Source organism: Poromitra crassiceps, assembly GCF_964638095.1.
Source record: "Poromitra crassiceps genome assembly, chromosome: 13".
In the NCBI taxonomy this organism is placed as follows: Eukaryota; Metazoa; Chordata; class Actinopteri; order Beryciformes; family Melamphaidae; genus Poromitra; species Poromitra crassiceps.
In genome coordinates, this window is record NC_139644.1 from 18,288,905 (window position 1) to 18,308,937 (window position 20,033).

At 44.8% G+C, this 20,033-nt stretch overlaps 1 protein-coding gene across 1 annotated transcript in view; it reads right to left on the reverse strand.

Annotated features, from left to right (window-relative positions):
• The window catches only part of camsap3 (calmodulin regulated spectrin-associated protein family, member 3), a gene marked incomplete at its 5' end in the record, with an annotated part of 38,650 nt that overhangs the window by 8,034 nt on the left and 10,583 nt on the right, over window positions 1-20,033 (reverse strand). The window contains 3 exons of the mRNA XM_083648783.1: window positions 987-1,073; window positions 1,249-1,389; window positions 19,195-19,457. Of these exons, the coding sequence (XP_083504909.1) occupies window positions 987-1,073; window positions 1,249-1,389; window positions 19,195-19,457 (491 nt within the window). The remainder of the gene's footprint in view (window positions 1-986; window positions 1,074-1,248; window positions 1,390-19,194; window positions 19,458-20,033) is intronic.

The window sequence follows — 20,033 nt, forward strand, 5'->3', positions numbered from 1 at the left end:
TCTTGGCAATTTAGCGCAGATTCAGCCTTCAGAACCAAATTGAAATGGTCATGAAGCCGTCAGTCGGAGCCAGGCAAAGCCATCTCTGCAGCTTGCGGTTGATTGATTGATTGGTTACGCACAAGCGAGCCAACCACCCGGTTTAAGTTGTGCAGACGAGGAGGAAGGTTTGAGTTCACTCAGGCTACAGCAGGTCAGTTGAGTTCAATTTAATTTCTTGTAAATGGCTTGTTCATATTTTAACTGAAATTGTCTAAATTGCATCGTTCATACTTGAGAGGCTTATCGAAGGAATCTCACCGTGTGCGGGCTTCTTGTGTGCCGACATGAAAAGTGACTGCACGATCGATATCTTGTAATCTTCTCTCTCCTAAAGGCATAATCTAAGTTTCTTCTTCTGTATATTAGGCCTAAATGTCATTGTGATTGATAGTTTCTGAAAATTAAATGGTATTACATTAAATTGGTCTCATTCTCATTAAAAACATTTAAGAAAATGATGGGTAATAATTGATGATGATGATGGCATTTTTACAACCCTGACCATCATCATGAAGGACAAGGAAAAAGTCTAGCAGAACCTCTGATCAACAATAGAGTAACGCAGGGATGATGTCTTTTTGTAGGCTTACACCAGGAATCACCACCAGGCTGGTTTGTGAGGGGAAAAGTGAATGGGACTTCTGTATGCGTGAAATAAGGTCTGTGGTTTACAAAACTTTATGAAACAGCGAAGTTTGTGTTCAGCAAGATAATAGTCACAAACGAGGACCACTTTTATGACTTTTGAGGGTGAGTAGATGACAGAAGCTTAATTTTTGGGTGAACTACTCCTTTAATACACTGCACTTCCATGTGCTTAAAAATAAATGTTTTATGTAAGAGTAAAGTGCATAATAATCCCAGAGAGATTATCACGTGTTTTTGGATCATGATGATTTGTGGCGAGAGTTTGAGATAGACTGGATGTGTAACTGAGAACTCACAGAGGGCTGAACAGGCTGGGGCTCTGTACTGGCCTGAGATGGGTCAATCTGGGCTCCTTCTGTACACTCCCTCAGCTTCTGGTTTAACTGAGAGAGAAATAGAGAAATAGCATTGCTTAGCAGATCTGACAATACATTGTGTTGTAGTCACTTTTTTTTGGACATACTGGATTTCTGAAATGCTGTAATCATGTTTCTGAAGAAAAACAGATGCATGCTGGACAGAAACACAGACGCGTCTCATCTCCGGCCTGCTCCTTACCCCGTTAACCCAATGAAGCAGAGCCTCCTCCCAGCTGGACGCTGCGCCCATCCGCTCCGCCGCGCCGCACGTCTTCGCCGCAGTCACCGTCTCCATGGCGCCCACCGCCATCAGGGCATCCATCACCGCCAGGTGGGCACTCTGAGCCAATCATATGGGAGAGAGGAGAGGAACAGTCAGGGCCAAGGACCAGTCACACAGCGTTTACGGCATCAATCAATTACAGCGTAACGTAATCATGCTTGGCCAGTGACATTTCTACTGCTCTGGCAGGGCACGGCTCAGAGGAGACCAGAGGAGAAGGGAATCGCTCACTACTGCAGCACTGAGGTTATACCGCCCGCAGCCTCTGGGGGGCTCCAGGGGCCAGCTCTGAGTCAGCAGAAACACACTGACAAGATGGGAAGTGGTGTGGGAGTCCTCAGTACTAAGCGAGCACATGTCTCCATGTGTGTGGCTGAACTTTGGACCTGCAGTCATTAAGGAGGCAATGGATCAACATAATGATGATAACAAACACATGCCTCCCAATCCAAAGGACTGTCATTCCTCTGTCTCCTCCTGCTCCCTCTGCTGCGCAGTGAAATGTGACTGTGTGACTCATGTGACAGGAGAGAACAGAAGGAGGTGCTGTGACTGCTTCACCAGGGGACACTTCTAAGGAGCTGCATTCTCTGTCAGACACAGGTAGCCCACATCCTTGTTGCAGTTGCAGAGTGTGCATGACAGTCTCTTTTGGTTTGGATTTGTCCAATTCCTCCTGCTGTCCTGGTTGTTGCTCCTCCACCCCCTCTGCCGATCTGGGGGAGAGTTGTAGACTAGCACACGCTTCCTCCGATAGATGTGCAGTCGCCAGCCACTTCTTTTCACCTGACAGCGAGGAGTTTCAGTAGCAGAACATAGCGCGTGGGAGGACACATAGTATACACTTAATCCAGCCTCCTCCACCTGCAGGCACAACAACCTATTGTGCCTGTATGGACGCCCGATCAAGCTGGAGGTAACACAAGGGGGGTTCGAACCTGCGACCCTCGTGTTAGTAGGCAGGAATCTACCGCTGCACTACCCTGGGACAGTGACAGTGTCTTTGTGTGTTTCAGAAGCACAACCTTACTTAACTTCCTCCCTCCACACCAACACAACTGTCAAACAATCACGCTCTTGTCTACACATTAAATTAACAACCTGAGCTGTTCCATCCAACAGACATGAGTGCTTTTTCTTTCCTAGACAGAGTCCATTACAGAGACCTTTCTAATGACCAGAGTCCATTAAAGCACACCAACACCATTATCAGCTCAGTCAGAGAGAGAGAGAGAGAGGCAGGGAGAGAGGGGGAGGGAGAGAGGGAGAGAGAGAGAGGCAGGGAGAGAGGGGGAGGGAGACAGAGAAAGAGAGAGAGAGAGAGAGAGAAAGAGCGAGAGAGAGAGAGAGAGAGAGAGCGCCTTAACTCTTGTAAACATGAGTTAAACTCATTAGTTGTTGTGCTCCGTGGGGCCTCAAGCTACCACCTCCACTTTGACGCATGCTATTCTTTTTTACCATAGTACTTTACACGTCTAACCTCCACAGTGCTGCTGCCAACCAGCTCAAATATTTGAACAATTTCAAGTGCACTTTATTTACACTTCCAGCGAACCAGCCTCTCAATTTGCAGGTAAAATCAAGCGGTTCACCTGTTTATGTCTGATAGCTATTCGCCACCACCAGCTGGAGTAACCTTTGACCTAAAAAGGTGGAGTGGAAGTGAATACTAACAATAAGAGCCAGAGAGTTAGTAAGAGCAGAGGAAACACTCAGCCCCCTAAGTTGGGATTGAGGACAGGAGGTCTAAAGGACGAGTGTAGACCAGAGCTGCTAGCAGAGTCTTCAGGATTTCCCCTGTGTGTCACACAGACTTCCACCCCCCCCCCCCCTCCACCTCTATTCCCAGAGCATCTCTGACATTGGACACCACCTATCCCCACCGCCACCTCCTGTCAACTCATCCCCCTTAGTCATTTTGCACTCCTGGCCTAACTTTACAAGAGGCACCTGTACCCTTTTACTGATACTAGCGGAATCGATACCCGCGCGTGCAAAATACCCCCCCCCCCCCAACAGAAACAAAACGTGCCTATATGTGTTTGATGTACTGCCGCGATCGGATTTGTGAAACCCACATTTTGAAAAATTACAATTTCCCTCTCTTTGGAGCTGTAGGGTTGCTCCTCTGACAGCTCCTCAAGTCAACTCGCTTCACTGCAGCCAGACTGCCGGCTGATTCGTGCGGTGGAGGCTGCGCAGCCATTGTGCAGAATGGCCAAATTTGGTCATTAAGCTGTTCTGCAATTAATTGGCCCTAATTACCTAATAAAAAACCAGACTCCATTGGCGTTAGGTCACCCGCAGGGGTGCTCTTTGCACACGCACGCGCGCACACACACACACACACACACACACACACACACACACACACACACACACACACACACACACACACACACACACACACACACACACACACACAGCATTCTTATTATAGGATAGTATTTTGATGATCACTAAATCCTCCTCACTACTAAAGATTTGCACTTCTCTGTCCTTCAGAAATACCATGGTGTTAATTGTCACAATGTAATTTCTTATTTACAATACAATTCGTGTTTACAATTTTCTTATTTGTGTTCTTGTCATGTGCATGCAATGTACTTGGCAAGTAAAGTTGTTTGTGATTCTGTCAGCCTCCACTAGACTAAAGCTCACTGAGGCTTCAACAAAGTCACAGAGCTGCAGAGCTGGGTGAGATGTTAGACGCTAACATAGGGGAAAGAAACGAGCACGTAATTTGTGATAAGCTGTGACTAGTCTGGACGCTAAATTGACTTAGTCGGCAGCAGCCAGCTCATGGAGTCTTCACATGTGCACTGCCTAAGAGACTTACTGTATACTGTACTAGCTGCTGGTGGTCACAGCTCAAACGAATTGAGCTAACATGAGCTTAGGACATAGAGGCCTTATTATACATTTCACAACTTGACATACTTCCTGATTGGAATGACTTTTGATTACTCTGTTTATTATTCTACAAACCGGTCAGTGTAAAATCCCTCTTATCTATCCGTCTCCTCTATCTGTGTCACTGTGTTCTACATCATATACACACGTTCTGTCTCCTCTATCTGTGTCACTGTGTTCTACATCATATACACACGTTCTGTCTCCTCTATCTGTGTCACTGTGTTCTACATCATATACACACGTTCTGTCTCCTCTATCTGTGTCACTGTGTTCTACATCATATACACACGTTCTGTCTCCTCTATCTGTGTCACTGTGTTCTACATCATATACACACGTTCCGTCTCCTATCTGTGTCACTGTGTTCTACATCATATACACACGTTCTGTCTCCTCTATCTGTGTCACTGTGTTCTACATCATGTACACACGTTCTGTCTCCTCTATCTGTGTCACTGTGTTCTACATCATATACACACGTTCTGTCTCCTCTATCTGTGTCACTGTGTTCTACATCATATAAACACGTTCTGTCTCCTCTATCTGTGTCACTGTGTTCTACATCATATAAACACGTTCTGTCTCCTCTATCTGTGTCACTGTGTTCTACATCATATACACATGTTCTGTCTCCTCTATCTGTGTCACTGTGTTCTACATCATATACACACGTTCTGTCTCCTCTATCTGTGTCACTGTGTTCTACATCATATAAACACGTTCTGTCTCCTCTATCTGTGTCACTGTGTTCTACATCATATACACACGTTCTGTCTCCTCTATCTGTGTCACTGTGTTCTACATCATATAAACACGTTCTGTCTCCTCTATCTGTGTCACTGTGTTCTACATCATACACACGTTCTGTCTCCTCTATCTGTGTCACTGTGTTCTACATCATATACACACACGTTCTGTCTCCTCTATCTGTGTCACTGTGTTCTACATCATATACACACGTTCTGTCTCCTCTATCTGTGTCACTGTGTTCTACATCATATACACACGTTCTGTCTCCTCTATCTGTGTCACTGTGTTCTACATCATATACACACGTTCTGTCTCCTCCATCTGTGTCACTGTGTTCTACATCATATACACACGTTCTGTCTCCTCTATCTGTGTCACTGTGTTCTACATCATATACACACGTTCTGTCTGCTCTATCTGTGTCACTGTGTTCTACATCATATACACACGTTCTGTCTCCTCTATCTGTGTCACTGTGTTCTACATCATATACACACTAGGGGTGGGAATCGCTGAGTAGCTCACGATACGATATCGTCACGATACTTGGCCCTCGATAACGATATATCACGATACTGCGATACTGCGATACTGCGATATATTGGAAGACGATACATCACGATACCTGTGTAACAAGTGAAAAAAATACCTCTGAAGGCAAAAAATCATGTATTATGCATTTATTAGCAGAATTGACATGAACTCTCTGAGTTCACTCACTCACTCATACCATTTTCGATACCACGGAGGAAAAGTTACACATTAAGTCTTTTTATTATTACTATTAAAACAAGAAAACCTATATAACCTACCTACCTACCTATATAATTTCTAAAAGTAGATATTAATGATCAAACATTTCCATTCATGTAGCCTACAGTAGTTATGTTTTTGTTTCAACTACAAACATAAATAAAGTCAACTTGAAACTATGTTTCAACTACCACACACAGCATAATATTTTAGCCTGTTTATTAAAAAAAAAAAAAAAAAAAAACATATCGATACTTGGCGCCAGTGTATCGATAACGTATCGCGGGTGGAAATATCGCGATAACGTGGGTATCGATATTTTGTCCCACCCCTAATACACACGTTCTGTCTCCTCCATCTGTGTCACTGTGTTCTACATCATATACACACGTTCTGTCTGCTCTATCTGTGTCACTGTGTTCTACATCCTATACACACGTTCTGTCTCCTCTATCTGTGTCACTGTGTTCTACATCATATACACACGTTCTGTCTCCTCTATCTGTGTCACTGTGTTCTACATCATATACACACGTTCTGTCTCCTCTATCTGTGTCACTGTGTTCTACATAATATACACACGTTCTGTCTCCTCTATCTGTGTCACTGTGTTCTACATCATATACACACGTTCTGTCTCCTCTATCTGTGTCACTGTGTTCTACATCATATACACACGTTCTGTCTCCTCCATCTGTGTCACTGTGTTCTACATCATATACACACGTTCTGTCTGCTCTATCTGTGTCACTGTGTTCTACATCCTATACACACGTTCTGTCTCCTCTATCTGTGTCACTGTGTTCTACATCATGTACACACGTTCTGTCACCTCTATCTGTGTCACTGTGTTCTACATAATATACACACGTTCTGTCACCTCTATCTGTGTCACTGTGTTCTACATCATATAAACACGTTCTGTCTGCTCTATCTGTGTCACTGTGTTCTACATCATATACACACGTTCTGTCACCTCTATCTGTGTCACTGTGTTCTACATCATATACACACGTTCTGTCTCCTCTATCTGCGTCACTGTGTTCTACATCATATACACACGTTCCGTCTCCTATCTGTGTCACTGTGTTCTACATCATATACACACGTTCTGTCTCCTCTATCTGTGTCACTGTGTTCTACATCATGTACACACGTTCTGTCTCCTCTATCTGTGTCACTGTGTTCTACATCATATACACACGTTCTGTCTCCTCTATCTGTGTCACTGTGTTCTACATCATATAAACACGTTCTGTCTCCTCTATCTGTGTCACTGTGTTCTACATCATATACACACGTTCTGTCTCCTCTATCTGTGTCACTGTGTTCTACATCATATACACACGTTCTGTCTCTATCTGTGTCACTGTGTTCTACATCATACACACACGTTCTGTCTCCTCTATCTGTGTCACTGTGTTCTACATCATACACACACGTTCTGTCTCCTCTATCTGTGTCACTGTGTTCTACATCATACACACACGTTCTGTCTCCTCTATCTGTGTCACTGTGTTCTACATCATACACACACGTTCTGTCTCATCTATCTGTGTCACTGTGTACTACATCATACACACACGTTCTGTCTCCTCTATCTGTGTCACTGTGTTCTACATCATACACACACGTTCTGTCTCCTCTATCTGTGTCACTGTGTTCTACATCATACACACACGTTCTGTCTCCTCTATCTGTGTCACTGTGTTCTACATCATACACACACGTTCTGTCTCCTCTATCTGTGTCACTGTGTTCTACATCATATACACACGTTCTGTCTCTATCTGTGTCACTGTGTTCTACATCATATACACACGTTCTGTCTCTATCTGTGTCACTGTGTTCTACATCATATACACACGTTCTGTCTCCTCTATCTGTGTCACTGTGTTCTACATCATATAAACACGTTCTGTCTCCTCTATCTGTGTCACTGTGTTCTACATCATATACACACGTTCTGTCTCTATCTGTGTCACTGTGTTCTACATCATATACACACGTTCTGTCTCCTCTATCTGTGTCACTGTGTTCTACATCCTATACACACGTTCTGTCTCTATCTGTGTCACTGTGTTCTACATCATATACACACGTTCTGTCTCCTCTATCTGTGTCACTGTGTTCTACATCATATACACACGTTCTGTCTCCTCTATCTGTGTCACTGTGTTCTACATCATATACACACGTTCTGTCTCCTCTATCTGTGTCACTGTGTTCTACATCATATAAACACGTTCTGTCTCCTCTATCTGTGTCACTGTGTTCTACATCATATACACACGTTCTGTCTCCTCTATCTGTGTCACTGTGTACTACATCATACACACACGTTCTGTCTCCTCTATCTGTGTCACTGTGTTCTACATCATATAAACACGTTCTGTCTCCTCTATCTGTGTCACTGTGTTCTACATCATATAAACACGTTCTGTCTCCTCTATCTGTGTCACTGTGTTCTACATCATATACACACGTTCTGTCTCCTCTATCTGTGTCATTGTGTTCTACATCATATACACACGTTCTGTCTCCTCTATCTGTGTCACTGTGTTCTACATCATATACACACGTTCTGTCTCCTCTATCTGTGTCACTGTGTTCTACATCATATACACACGTTCTGTCTCCTCTATCTGTGTCACTGTGTTCTACATCATATACACACGTTCTGTCTCCTCCATCTGTGTCACTGTGTACTACATCATACACACACGTTCTGTCTCCTCTATCTGTGTCACTGTGTTCTACATCATATAAACACATTCTGTCTCCTCTATCTGTGTCACTGTGTTCTACATCATATAAACACGTTCTGTTTCCTCTATCTGTGTCACTGTGTTCTACATCATATACACACGTTCTGTCTCCTCTATCTGTGTCACTGTGTTCTACATCATATACACACGTTCTGTCTCCTCTATCTGTGTCACTGTGTTCTACATCATATAAACACGTTCTGTCTCCTCTATCTGTGTCACTGTGTTCTACATCATATACACACGTTCTGTCTCCTCTATCTGTGTCACTGTGTTCTACATCATATACACACGTTCTGTCTCTATCTGTGTCACTGTGTTCTACATCATACACACACGTTCTGTCTCCTCTATCTGTGTCACTGTGTTCTACATCATACACACACGTTCTGTCTCCTCTATCTGTGTCACTGTGTTCTACATCATACACACACGTTCTGTCTCCTCTATCTGTGTCACTGTGTTCTACATCATACACACACGTTCTGTCTCCTCTATCTGTGTCACTGTGTACTACATCATACACACACGTTCTGTCTCCTCTATCTGTGTCACTGTGTTCTACATCATACACACACGTTCTGTCTCCTCTATCTGTGTCACTGTGTTCTACATCATACACACACGTTCTGTCTCCTCTATCTGTGTCACTGTGTTCTACATCATACACACACGTTCTGTCTCCTCTATCTGTGTCACTGTGTTCTACATCATATACACACGTTCTGTCTCCTCTATCTGTGTCACTGTGTTCTACATCATATACACACGTTCTGTCTCTATCTGTGTCACTGTGTTCTACATCATATACACACGTTCTGTCTCTATCTGTGTCACTGTGTTCTACATCATATACACACGTTCTGTCTCCTCTATCTGTGTCACTGTGTTCTACATCATATACACACGTTCTGTCTCTATCTGTGTCACTGTGTTCTATATCATACACACACGTTCTGTCTCTATCTGTGTCACTGTGTTCTACATCATATACACACGTTCTGTCTCCTCTATCTGTGTCACTGTGTTCTACATCATATACACACGTTCTGTCTCCTCTATCTGTGTCACTGTGTTCTACATCATATACACACGTTCTGTCTCCTCCATCTGTGTCACTGTGTTCTACATCATATACACACGTTCTGTCTCCTCTATCTGTCACTGTGTTCTACATCATATACACACGTTCTGTCTCCTCTATCTGTGTCACTGTGTTCTACATCATATACACACGTTCTGTCTCCTCTATCTGTGTCATTGTGTTCTACATCATATACACACGTTCTGTCTCCTCTATCTGTGTCACTGTGTTCTACATCATATACACACGTTCTGTCTCCTCTATCTGTGTCACTGTGTTCTACATCATATACACACGTTCTGTCTCCTCCATCTGTGTCACTGTGTACTACATCATACACACACGTTCTGTCTCCTCTATCTGTGTCACTGTGTTCTACATCATATAAACACGTTCTGTCTCCTCTATCTGTGTCACTGTGTTCTACATCATATAAACACGTTCTGTCTCCTCTATCTGTGTCACTGTGTTCTACATCATATACACACGTTCTGTCTCCTCTATCTGTGTCACTGTGTTCTACATCATATACACACGTTCTGTCTCCTCTATCTGTGTCATTGTGTTCTACATCATATACACACGTTCTGTCTCCTCTATCTGTGTCACTGTGTTCTACATCATATACACACGTTCTGTCTCCTCTATCTGTGTCACTGTGTTCTACATCATATACACACGTTCTGTCTCCTCCATCTGTGTCACTGTGTACTACATCATACACACACGTTCTGTCTCCTCTATCTGTGTCACTGTGTTCTACATCATATAAACACGTTCTGTCTCCTCTATCTGTGTCACTGTGTTCTACATCATATAAACACGTTCTGTTTCCTCTATCTGTGTCACTGTGTTCTACATCATATACACACGTTCTGTCTCCTCTATCTGTGTCACTGTGTTCTACATCATATACACACGTTCTGTCTCCTCTATCTGTGTCACTGTGTACTACATCATATACACACGTTCTGTCTCCTCTATCTGTGTCACTGTGTTCTACATCATATACACACGTTCTGTCTGCTCTATCTGTGTCACTGTGTTCTACATCATATACACACGTTCTGTCTCCTCTATCTGTGTCACTGTGTTCTACATCATATAAACACGTTCTGTCTCCTCTATCTGTGTCACTGTGTTCTACATCATATACACACGTTCTGTCTCCTCTATCTGTGTCACTGTGTTCTACATCATATACACACGTTCTGTCACCTCTATCTGTGTCACTGTGTTCTACATAATATACACACGTTCTGTCTCCTCTATCTGTGTCACTGTGTTCTACATCATATACACACGTTCTGTCTCCTCTATCTGTGTCACTGTGTTCTACATCATATACACACGTTCTGTCTCCTCTATCTGTGTCACTGTGTTCTACATCATATACACACGTTCTGTCTCCTCCATCTGTGTCACTGTGTTCTACATCATATACACACGTTCTGTCTCCTCTATCTGTGTCACTGTGTTCTACATCATATAAACACGTTCTGTCTCCTCTATCGTTGATTGCATTCCTTTTTTATTATTTTTTTTGCTGTCACTGAACTTTTATTTAGAGCTGAACAATTAATCGCAAATAAATTTAAATCACAAAATGGGATATAGATCAGAATACATTTCACCATTTATCCCACTGGCTTTTACTTATTGCTATTGTAAATGGGTGGTGGATTAGTAGATTAACGTTTAGCAACGAATAGGAGCTGTTGTTTCATTCAAAACAGTGTTATATGGTGACAACTTAATCACTTTTAAAGCTTTGCGAGGCCTAGCCCCTCGCTACATCTCTGAACTCCTGAAGCCATATAATTCAGTAAGGCCACTCAGGTCATCGGACCAAGGACTGTTAATTGTCCCCCGAACCAGACTCAGAACAAAAGGTGAGCGGGCTTTCTCGTCCATAGCGCCAACACTGTGGAATCGCCTCCCCCTAGGTATGAGATTGGCAGACTCAGTGTCCACTTTTAAATCACTTCTTAAAACCTATTTATTTAAACAAGCCTTTTATTAATTTTATCCCACTCGCTTCTTTTATTTTTATTTGTGTTGCCTGATTGGTTTTAATTTTTGTTGTTTTATGTGTTGTTCCTTCACATGCTATTGTGTTATGTACCTGTTGCAGTTTGTGCCGGTTGACGTTTTTCTAGCCTGCTTTTTGTGTACTTGTTGGCTAAATTTTGAACGAACGAACCTGCTATAAATCTGTTTTTATTTCCTGTATGTAAAGCACTTTGTGATCCATGGATTTGAACGTTCTGTCTCCTCTATCTGTGTCATTGTGTTCTACATCATATACACACGTTCTGTCTCCTCTATCTGTGTCACTGTGTTCTACATCATATACACACGTTCTGTCTCCTCTATCTGTGTCACTGTGTTCTACATCATATACACACACGTTCTGTCTCCTCTATCTGTGTCACTGTGTTCTACATCATATACACGCGTTGCCATCCAACACAGCAGCCCCCTCCCTCTTCACTATTGGCTAACAGCAACAAGTTCCCTGTTATAATAATTAACTCTGGCCAGGAGAGAGGACAGGCAGGTCACAAACAACACATTCTTGTCATGGGGCCATTCCTTCAAATCCCCCAATCTTCAGGTTTGAGCCTAATCTGTGCAAATCGGCGCCTGTTGCCATTTAGCACTTTACAAATCCCCCCTCAGAGGCCAGCAGACATTCTGACTGTCACGTCTTACGCTGCCCCAGCTGAGGGCTGACTGCTACACTGCTGCTGCTGTCTACTCAACCTTGATATAAAGTGCTGACCTGGGCAGGCCCGGGCCCGACACTGGGGCAGGCCCGGCCCGGGCCAGGCAGTGCGGGCGGTGCCAGCAAAGGTCTGTCAGATGGCATTGGACCGGGGCTCCAAGGATGTGCTCTGTGCTGCAGTCAGTCCCCTGGGAGCAGTGTGGCCCGGGCTCGCCTGTCAAGACTGTTGCCAAGAGAACGGGATGCTGCACGTACTGCATGTCTGTGAGACATGGCCTGTCTGTTCAGTGGAGATGTCTGCAGTCAGTGCAGACTGCAGAGGGGGGGACATGTTGCCTGATATAGGGCCCAGGACTGAGGGCCTTGCAGAAAGAGGTGCTGCCATGAAGGCTGGGCAGAGCCAACGCAGGATGTGACTGATTCAGAGAGCACCATAGCTTGGCAGAGATCACACGCTATATCGGATTCAGAATACATGGATGTTGAGCTCAATCCTACCGTTACCTGAGCAACAGCTGCACTTTCCAAACTCACAGAATGAGAAACTCTTAATAAAGTTAGTTAATAAAAAGGTAGGCGACATATTTTTACGGTGATCTCGTCACAAAGTATGTGGGAATGAAGCCACGATGTGAAAGGAGATGATCAGAGAGAAAACGAGACTGACAGAGTGAGTGAAAGTGTCCTGCCCTGTTGTTGTGCTGTACAGTCATTATTCAGAGGAGGAGAGGAGGGTAATTCATGACAAAAGAGAGGAATGAAGGGGGGAAGGAGAGAGAGAGGGGGGGGGGGGGTTAGTGGATTTCCCGCCGTCGACCCTGGCGAGCTCGCTAAGCCAAATCACAAGTTTCCCTAATGAGAGGGGAGCGAGGAGCAACTCTGGAGCACACAGCTCAGAGCCTGCCAGATCACCATGACGACCAACGAGCCGACCCACAATGCATCTCCTCAACACAAGCCTGACCGCACCGCAGCGGTGCTGCTCGGTGCGCCCGGCTTAGTGCCGGCTCTCCGCCTGGAAACCTCCAGCCGGCAAAGAGTCAGTCCCCCTCAGAGTCATGTGACACTGACAGGCAGAGAGTCAGTCCCCCTCAGAGTCATGTGACACTGACAGGCAGAGAGTCAGTCCCCCTCAGAGTCATGTGACACTGACAGGCAGAGAGTCAGTCCCCCTCAGAGTCATGTGACACTGACAGGCAGAGAGTCAGTCCCCCTCAGAGTCATGTGACAGGCAGAGGACAAATTAATGCTCCATCAATTAACCCCATCAACACTAACCCATTACGTACGGCCTTATTTGGCAAATCTGCTTGCACATGTCAACCACAGAGTCAAACTAAGAATGCAAAGGCATCTCACTGAACATTAAGTGAGATTATGATGAAGGCAAAATCTGATTATGTCTGAAATATGACTTAACCCTCCTCCCCCCCCCCACAGCCTAGTGCCTGCTGCCTACTGAGGGGGAGGGGGAGGGGGAGGGGGAGGGGGGATCAGGCAGGTCTGGGGCCCAGCAGGGCGTGTTGGACAGGAGGTCCTCTCAAAGCACATGGTTTAACTTCTCTGAACACTGGCATACCGAAATGCAGGTCTGCATTACGCCAAACCCATTTTGGGATAGCGTGCTTTTTCATATAAACACCACATTTCGAGGTCAATGATGTCATCTGGCAAAATTGCTGCCATTGTCTCATCTCAAAGAGCAGTTTAACGACTCTCAGCCCACAGTGGCTTCCCCTCAGCTGAGGCCGACGGCAGAGCGAATGTTGTGAGATGATGTTTAGCAGTCCTGATCCGGGGATCCAGTCTGCCGCTTCACGTTTCACCTAAGATCTTGATTGACGCTCACTTGAGCGAAAAGCTGCCAACACAGCGGTGTGATTTTAAGACTTGTGTCAGTGCCTATCTAAAACCAACAGGGGTTAGCCGCATTATTATGGCCACATGGCTTACTTTGTCACGGTGGGAACAACGGATGCATAACCCCAACTCACAGACTTCTCTAGAGTAATCCATAACGGTGTATTTGAAATAAATCATTATTATTACACAGCAGCTTCACAGCAAACGATAAATGCCACAAGTTGGTTTGACGTTTGCAGAGATGTTAGTGAGTCAGTGGTCATCTCTCTGGTGTGTCACGTCATCATGCGCTGGTGGTGGATGATGACGTTCAGTCTGGATGGCAGATTATCGCTAATCTTCACAGATCTTTATCCTCAATCTGAGTGATGGGGGCGGGGCCACCAGCAGAGGGACAGCTCTCAGTATGAGACAGGCAGCGAGCGGGAGAGACATGGAGGCACGACTCCAGGGAAGCCTCAGGAAGCGCCGTCGACAAAGCTGCCCTTTCAGGAGAACCCTCCACTGGTGGATTTAGATGTATGGCACAGCCTGGGCTGATGATTTAGATGTATGGCACAGCCTGGGCTGATGATTTAGATGTATGGCACAGCCTGGGCTGATGATTTAGATGTATGGCACAGCCTGGGCTGATGATTTAGATGTATGGCACAGCCTGGGCTGATGATTTAGATGTATGGCACAGCCTGGGCTGATGATTTAGATGTATGGCACAGCCTGGGCTGATGATTTAGATGTATGGCACAGCCTGGGCTGATGATTTAGATGTGTGGCACAGAGTCATTATTTTAAGAAATAAAATGTGTTTGGCTGTCGGCAAAAAGCACGGCAGGACTTCAGCGTTTGTGACTTGTGTCTGCATATACACACTAACACTACAGTGCGTGCGTTGTTATTATGCCATGTGTTTGTTTGACACAGATGTGTGGAGCTTTAATATGAAGCGATGCTGCAGCAGATTGCTGCTGTTCCAAAGCCGTTTACTGGCCGAGGTCCACATGGCTTCTCCATCCTTAATGCTGCCGCTGCATGACCCACTTTCCCTGCCTGGCTGCTACAGAGCTGCCACAGTGCTGCCACAGAGCTGCCACAGTGCTGCCACAGAGCTGCCACAGTGCTGCCACAGAGCTGCCACAGAGCTGCCACAGAGCTGCCACAGAGCTGCCACAGAGCCAGGCAGCAGCAGCTGGAACAGCCAGCGTGGAGTGTTTAGCGACAGGGCTTTGATAGTTGAGATGCTCCATGGTCTGTCCTAGCAGTAGCACCCAGAGCTGAGCCACACGCAAGCAAGTAGACAAATACACACACACACACACACACACACGGAAGCTGTGTCATAGCTTTTTAAAATTCTCAATTCCACGATTCCGTCCGTGATTCTGTTGTCATAGAAACCATAAGATCCTACGTTAATGCTGCCATCAGTCTGTCGGTGGCTCGCACCGGGCCCGTCAGAAGACACTTGCTAACTAGTATCTCCCCAGACTGAAATATTACCTTGAATCCCTGCACTCTGCATACTAGATCAATGAGTCTGTGCCACTTTGCAGCCCCTGCTGCTGTTTTGGGGGCGGGTCTGGGGGGGGGGGGGGGGGGGGGGTCAATATTGAATGACTGACAGGTCGTAGCACCAATGAGAGAGTGCGTTGTTTTCAAAAGTCAAGAGTCAGATTGGGTGGGCATGCCTGATTGTTAAAGTCGTCACTGATTAGTGCCCCCAGGATTTCGAGGGAACCAATCACTGGCCAGGATTCCGACATCAGTTTGGAGCTAGAAGTGTCCCAGACCCAGAGAGAGATCTGTAGTGCTATGCAGTAACGTCTGGCGTTGAGACAAGTTGCCACTGGGCCTAAAAACTTTTCTTGGGGGAACCACCTCCACACACACACACACACACACACACACACACACACACACACACACACACACACACACACACACACACACACACACACACACACACACACACACACACACACACACACACACACACACACACACACACACACACACACACGCTCATCATCACTATAGCACCAGCGGAGCCACACCTGCTGCAATGGCTATTAGTCAGAGGCAGCGAAGCAGACAGCTTCCACCTCACTACACGGGGATACTCTCTACGGATCCATGGAGACTGTGTGTGTGTGTTGTGTGTGTGTGCGCGCGTGCGTGCGTGCCGCTCCTTGGCCTTCAAAACACAGCCTGTGTGCAGAAACAAAAATGGCTGAGGAGATGAGGCTAGATGCCGGCCGCTGCATAATGAAGACAATGATCTATACGAAGGAAGGGAGGAACTGTACTGAACACTTCAAAATCAGGTCACAGCGAGACTGACGACTAGGGGTGTCACGATACACTCAGTTCACGATACGATACGTATCACGATACTGGGTTCACGATAACGATACGATACGATACGATTTTAACAATATTTTTTTAAACTTGAATAATAACAATATATGACTGGAAAAGTAGTATTTTATTTGAAATGCACAGATACAAAACATGCTGTTGTGGGAAATTGTTATTACAATAACAACTAGAAAAAACATGAGATTGGAGATAAGGCTTATCTTGAAATAGAATGAGTTACACCGTCACTTAGATTTACTTTGAACTAAAATGTTTATCAGTAGTATAAATTCTCATTATGCATCTTCAGTTTTTCTTCAAACTCAAACAACAAGACTTTTCTTAGTCTATTTTTTATGCATCTCCAGTTTTTCCTGTCAAGTAAACAGTTTTGCCAGAAACTCAATTAAATGGTTTCTCTCCTGTATAACTTCTCATGTGTCTCTTCAGAGACTTGTTCAACTGAACTACTTTCCACACATTGAACTTCAACAAACAAAGACGTTTCTTAGTCTATTTTTGAAAAAAGAAAAAAAAAAAGTTTTGGATTTTTTTTTTTTTTTTTTTTTTTTTTTTGCGATATGAGATTTCATCTCAACGATACATATCGTGACGTTTTACTATCGCGAAATTTCGTGGGACGATATATTGTGACACCCCTACTGACGACTGAAGCAGGAAAGCAGTTGCTCCATCAAAGCCGACAGCGTTTCCCTTCTCACAGGCAATTACAGAGCTCATTTGAAAATAAACTTGGTTGTCTTAACCCATTGATACCTGATGCAGCATTTGCGTGTATATCCCTCATTTGTGTGCGTATCCCTTATCCCCGTTAACGCGGTTCCCGGTCTTAAAGGGATACACACACAAATGCTGCATCAGGTATCAATGGGTTAATATGAAAGGCTGGGGGATTTTGGACCATATTATACCAGCGAGTGTACTAGAGTGAGCAGGAGACAAGAGAGATTCATTGTCGTGAGTGAGCCGAGAAGACAAACCAGTTTCTCTTGATTCACCTGGTTGGGCCAGCCCAGAGTGTTCTCTCCACACATCTCCAGTTTCAGCAGAACTGTTCAGCCATTGTTCCCAGTCTGATCTGGACCACCTATTAGTATCCCTCTGCAGGCTCTCCCTCCCTCCCTCCATCCCTCCATCCCTCCATCCCGCACCCTGCTCGTCCCCCCATGTCACCCTGACCGCTCTAGTCCTCCTCCCAGCTGGAGGCACTCACACTCAGGGATCAGCTGGGGGCAGCGAGGGGGGGGTGTGGGGGCTGGCTTGGAATGGGTGGGGGTCTTTTTGATGTCCTTTAATCCCTTGAATCAAAGCATAAACAAGTCCCTGCATCCACAAGCCCAGACCAGCCGACCCCCTTTGCTTTGATAATATAGCCCCAAGGCTGCTAGTGTCTCTGGGTTCCCATGAGAAGACGCGCTCACTGCTTCCACTAGGGTGGGCAATATATCAACGTTATATAATTATACTATATCGTAATATGAGACTAGATATTGTCTTCGATTTTGGATATCGTAATATTGTGATATGGCATAACTTATAAAACACTTATTATACTGTATATATAACACTTGTGATGATGAGTGTTGTCTTCTCCTGGTTTTAAAGGCTGCATTAACGTTACAGTAAAGTGATGTCATTTTCTGAACTTACCAGACTCTTCTAGCTGTTCTATTATTTGTCTTTACCCACTTAGTCATTATATCCACATGAGTGATCATTATTGATCAAAAACTGTCATTTGGTAAATATTTTGTGAAAGCACCTGACAAACCCTGTCTTTGCAGTTTCTTTCGATCACAGTCTTGATTGATTGATTGAAGTGTTTATTTCGAATATGAAAGCAAAATAATAAATAAAAGCCATTTCAGAAACAAAGAAAAATAGAATATATACATATTCGAAAAGGAGTGGGAAGAAGTAAAACTTATTAACTCCCACCCCTTCTCCATAAATAATAAATAATAACAAGCTTCCTGGTCTAACCCTGTCTATATACTACTGTGTAATATTTACTAGTAATTCTGTTTCAGATTATATAATAATATATAAAAAAAAATATAAATATAATATATACACATCATACAATAACATGTATACATATATACATATTAATATACACACACATTCATATATTTATCTAAATATATGACTACAATACTCATTATATACGCATATTTACACACTCACACACATGGAAAAGCAACAAGAAAATAACCCCCAAAAAATAAAAATAAAATAACCAGTACCCTTATAACACCTAGTGATGTTGTTGTTGATGACTTGTTTTAATAAAAGTGCTTGTGAGATCGCACGTGGATTTGACTTACAACTTAGATCACTTCCACTTGGGCTACAATTTAGCCCACTTTGTTGTAGGAAATACAGAGATATATTATATCATGCATCGCCATTCAGTCCAAACATACCTAGATATGATTTTTAGTCCATATCACCCAGCACTAGCTTAGACTGGTCTAGAAACACAGGGCCATAGTCATCCACACACATGCCTGCCAGACTGGTGTGGAGTGATGGAAATCGTCCATGCGTTGTTGACTCTTTTCATAACCAAAGACCATAAGTCCCTACAGAAACACCGCACCCTTACCATTTTGGTTACTTACCATTTTGATGGGTTTGTGCCGGAGGTCTGCGTCAGTCACCGGCGTGTCCTGGTCTTTGGGGGTCATGCCTCTCTTAGCGAGGAGCTGCAGCAGGGTGGCGTTGTCTTTAGGGGGCGCCACGGCCCCGGTCTCCCCCAGCAACAGGCTGTATGTGCGGCAGTAGAGCTCCGAGGACAGCAGCAGGCGCGTGACGGGCGGTTTAAGGTGCTCCTGCTCATACTGGTCACAGTAGAACGGCTCGCGCAGCTCCACGGGGACATTCTCTACAGAGAGACAAAAACACAGACGCAGTCAGAGACGTTCTCTCTACAGAGAGACAAAAACACACAGACACAGTCAGAGACGTGTCTGGGGGTATGGTGGCGCAGTCGGTAGCGCTGTCGCCTCACAGTTAGAAGGTCCTGAGTTCGATTCTCGCCTGGGACACTGTGAGCGCTGTGGTTGTGTTCCCCCCCATATCTTCAGTGCCTACTGCCCAGGTGGGGTATCTCGTCGTAAGGGCCTTTCTCTCTGTGTGGAGTTTGCATGTTCTCCCCGTACCCCCCAGGGGGTTCCTCCGTATATAACCTCCCCACTAAAAACATGCAGAAGATCAGATTGTCATCGTCATCCGACCAGTGACGACAACACCCGAAGTTGGTCCCCGGGCGCTGTACGAGAAAGCGACCACTGCTCCTGGCCTGCCCCTCGGAGGAAAGGACATGCCTGGATGGGTTAAATGCAGAGGACACTTTTCACCGGCCACCGTCAGCATGAGTGTGTTGTGGCCGCATGCATGTATTGTGGTGTTCGTGTGACAATAAAAGACGGGCTTGTCCGTTACGAGAGAGACGTTCTCT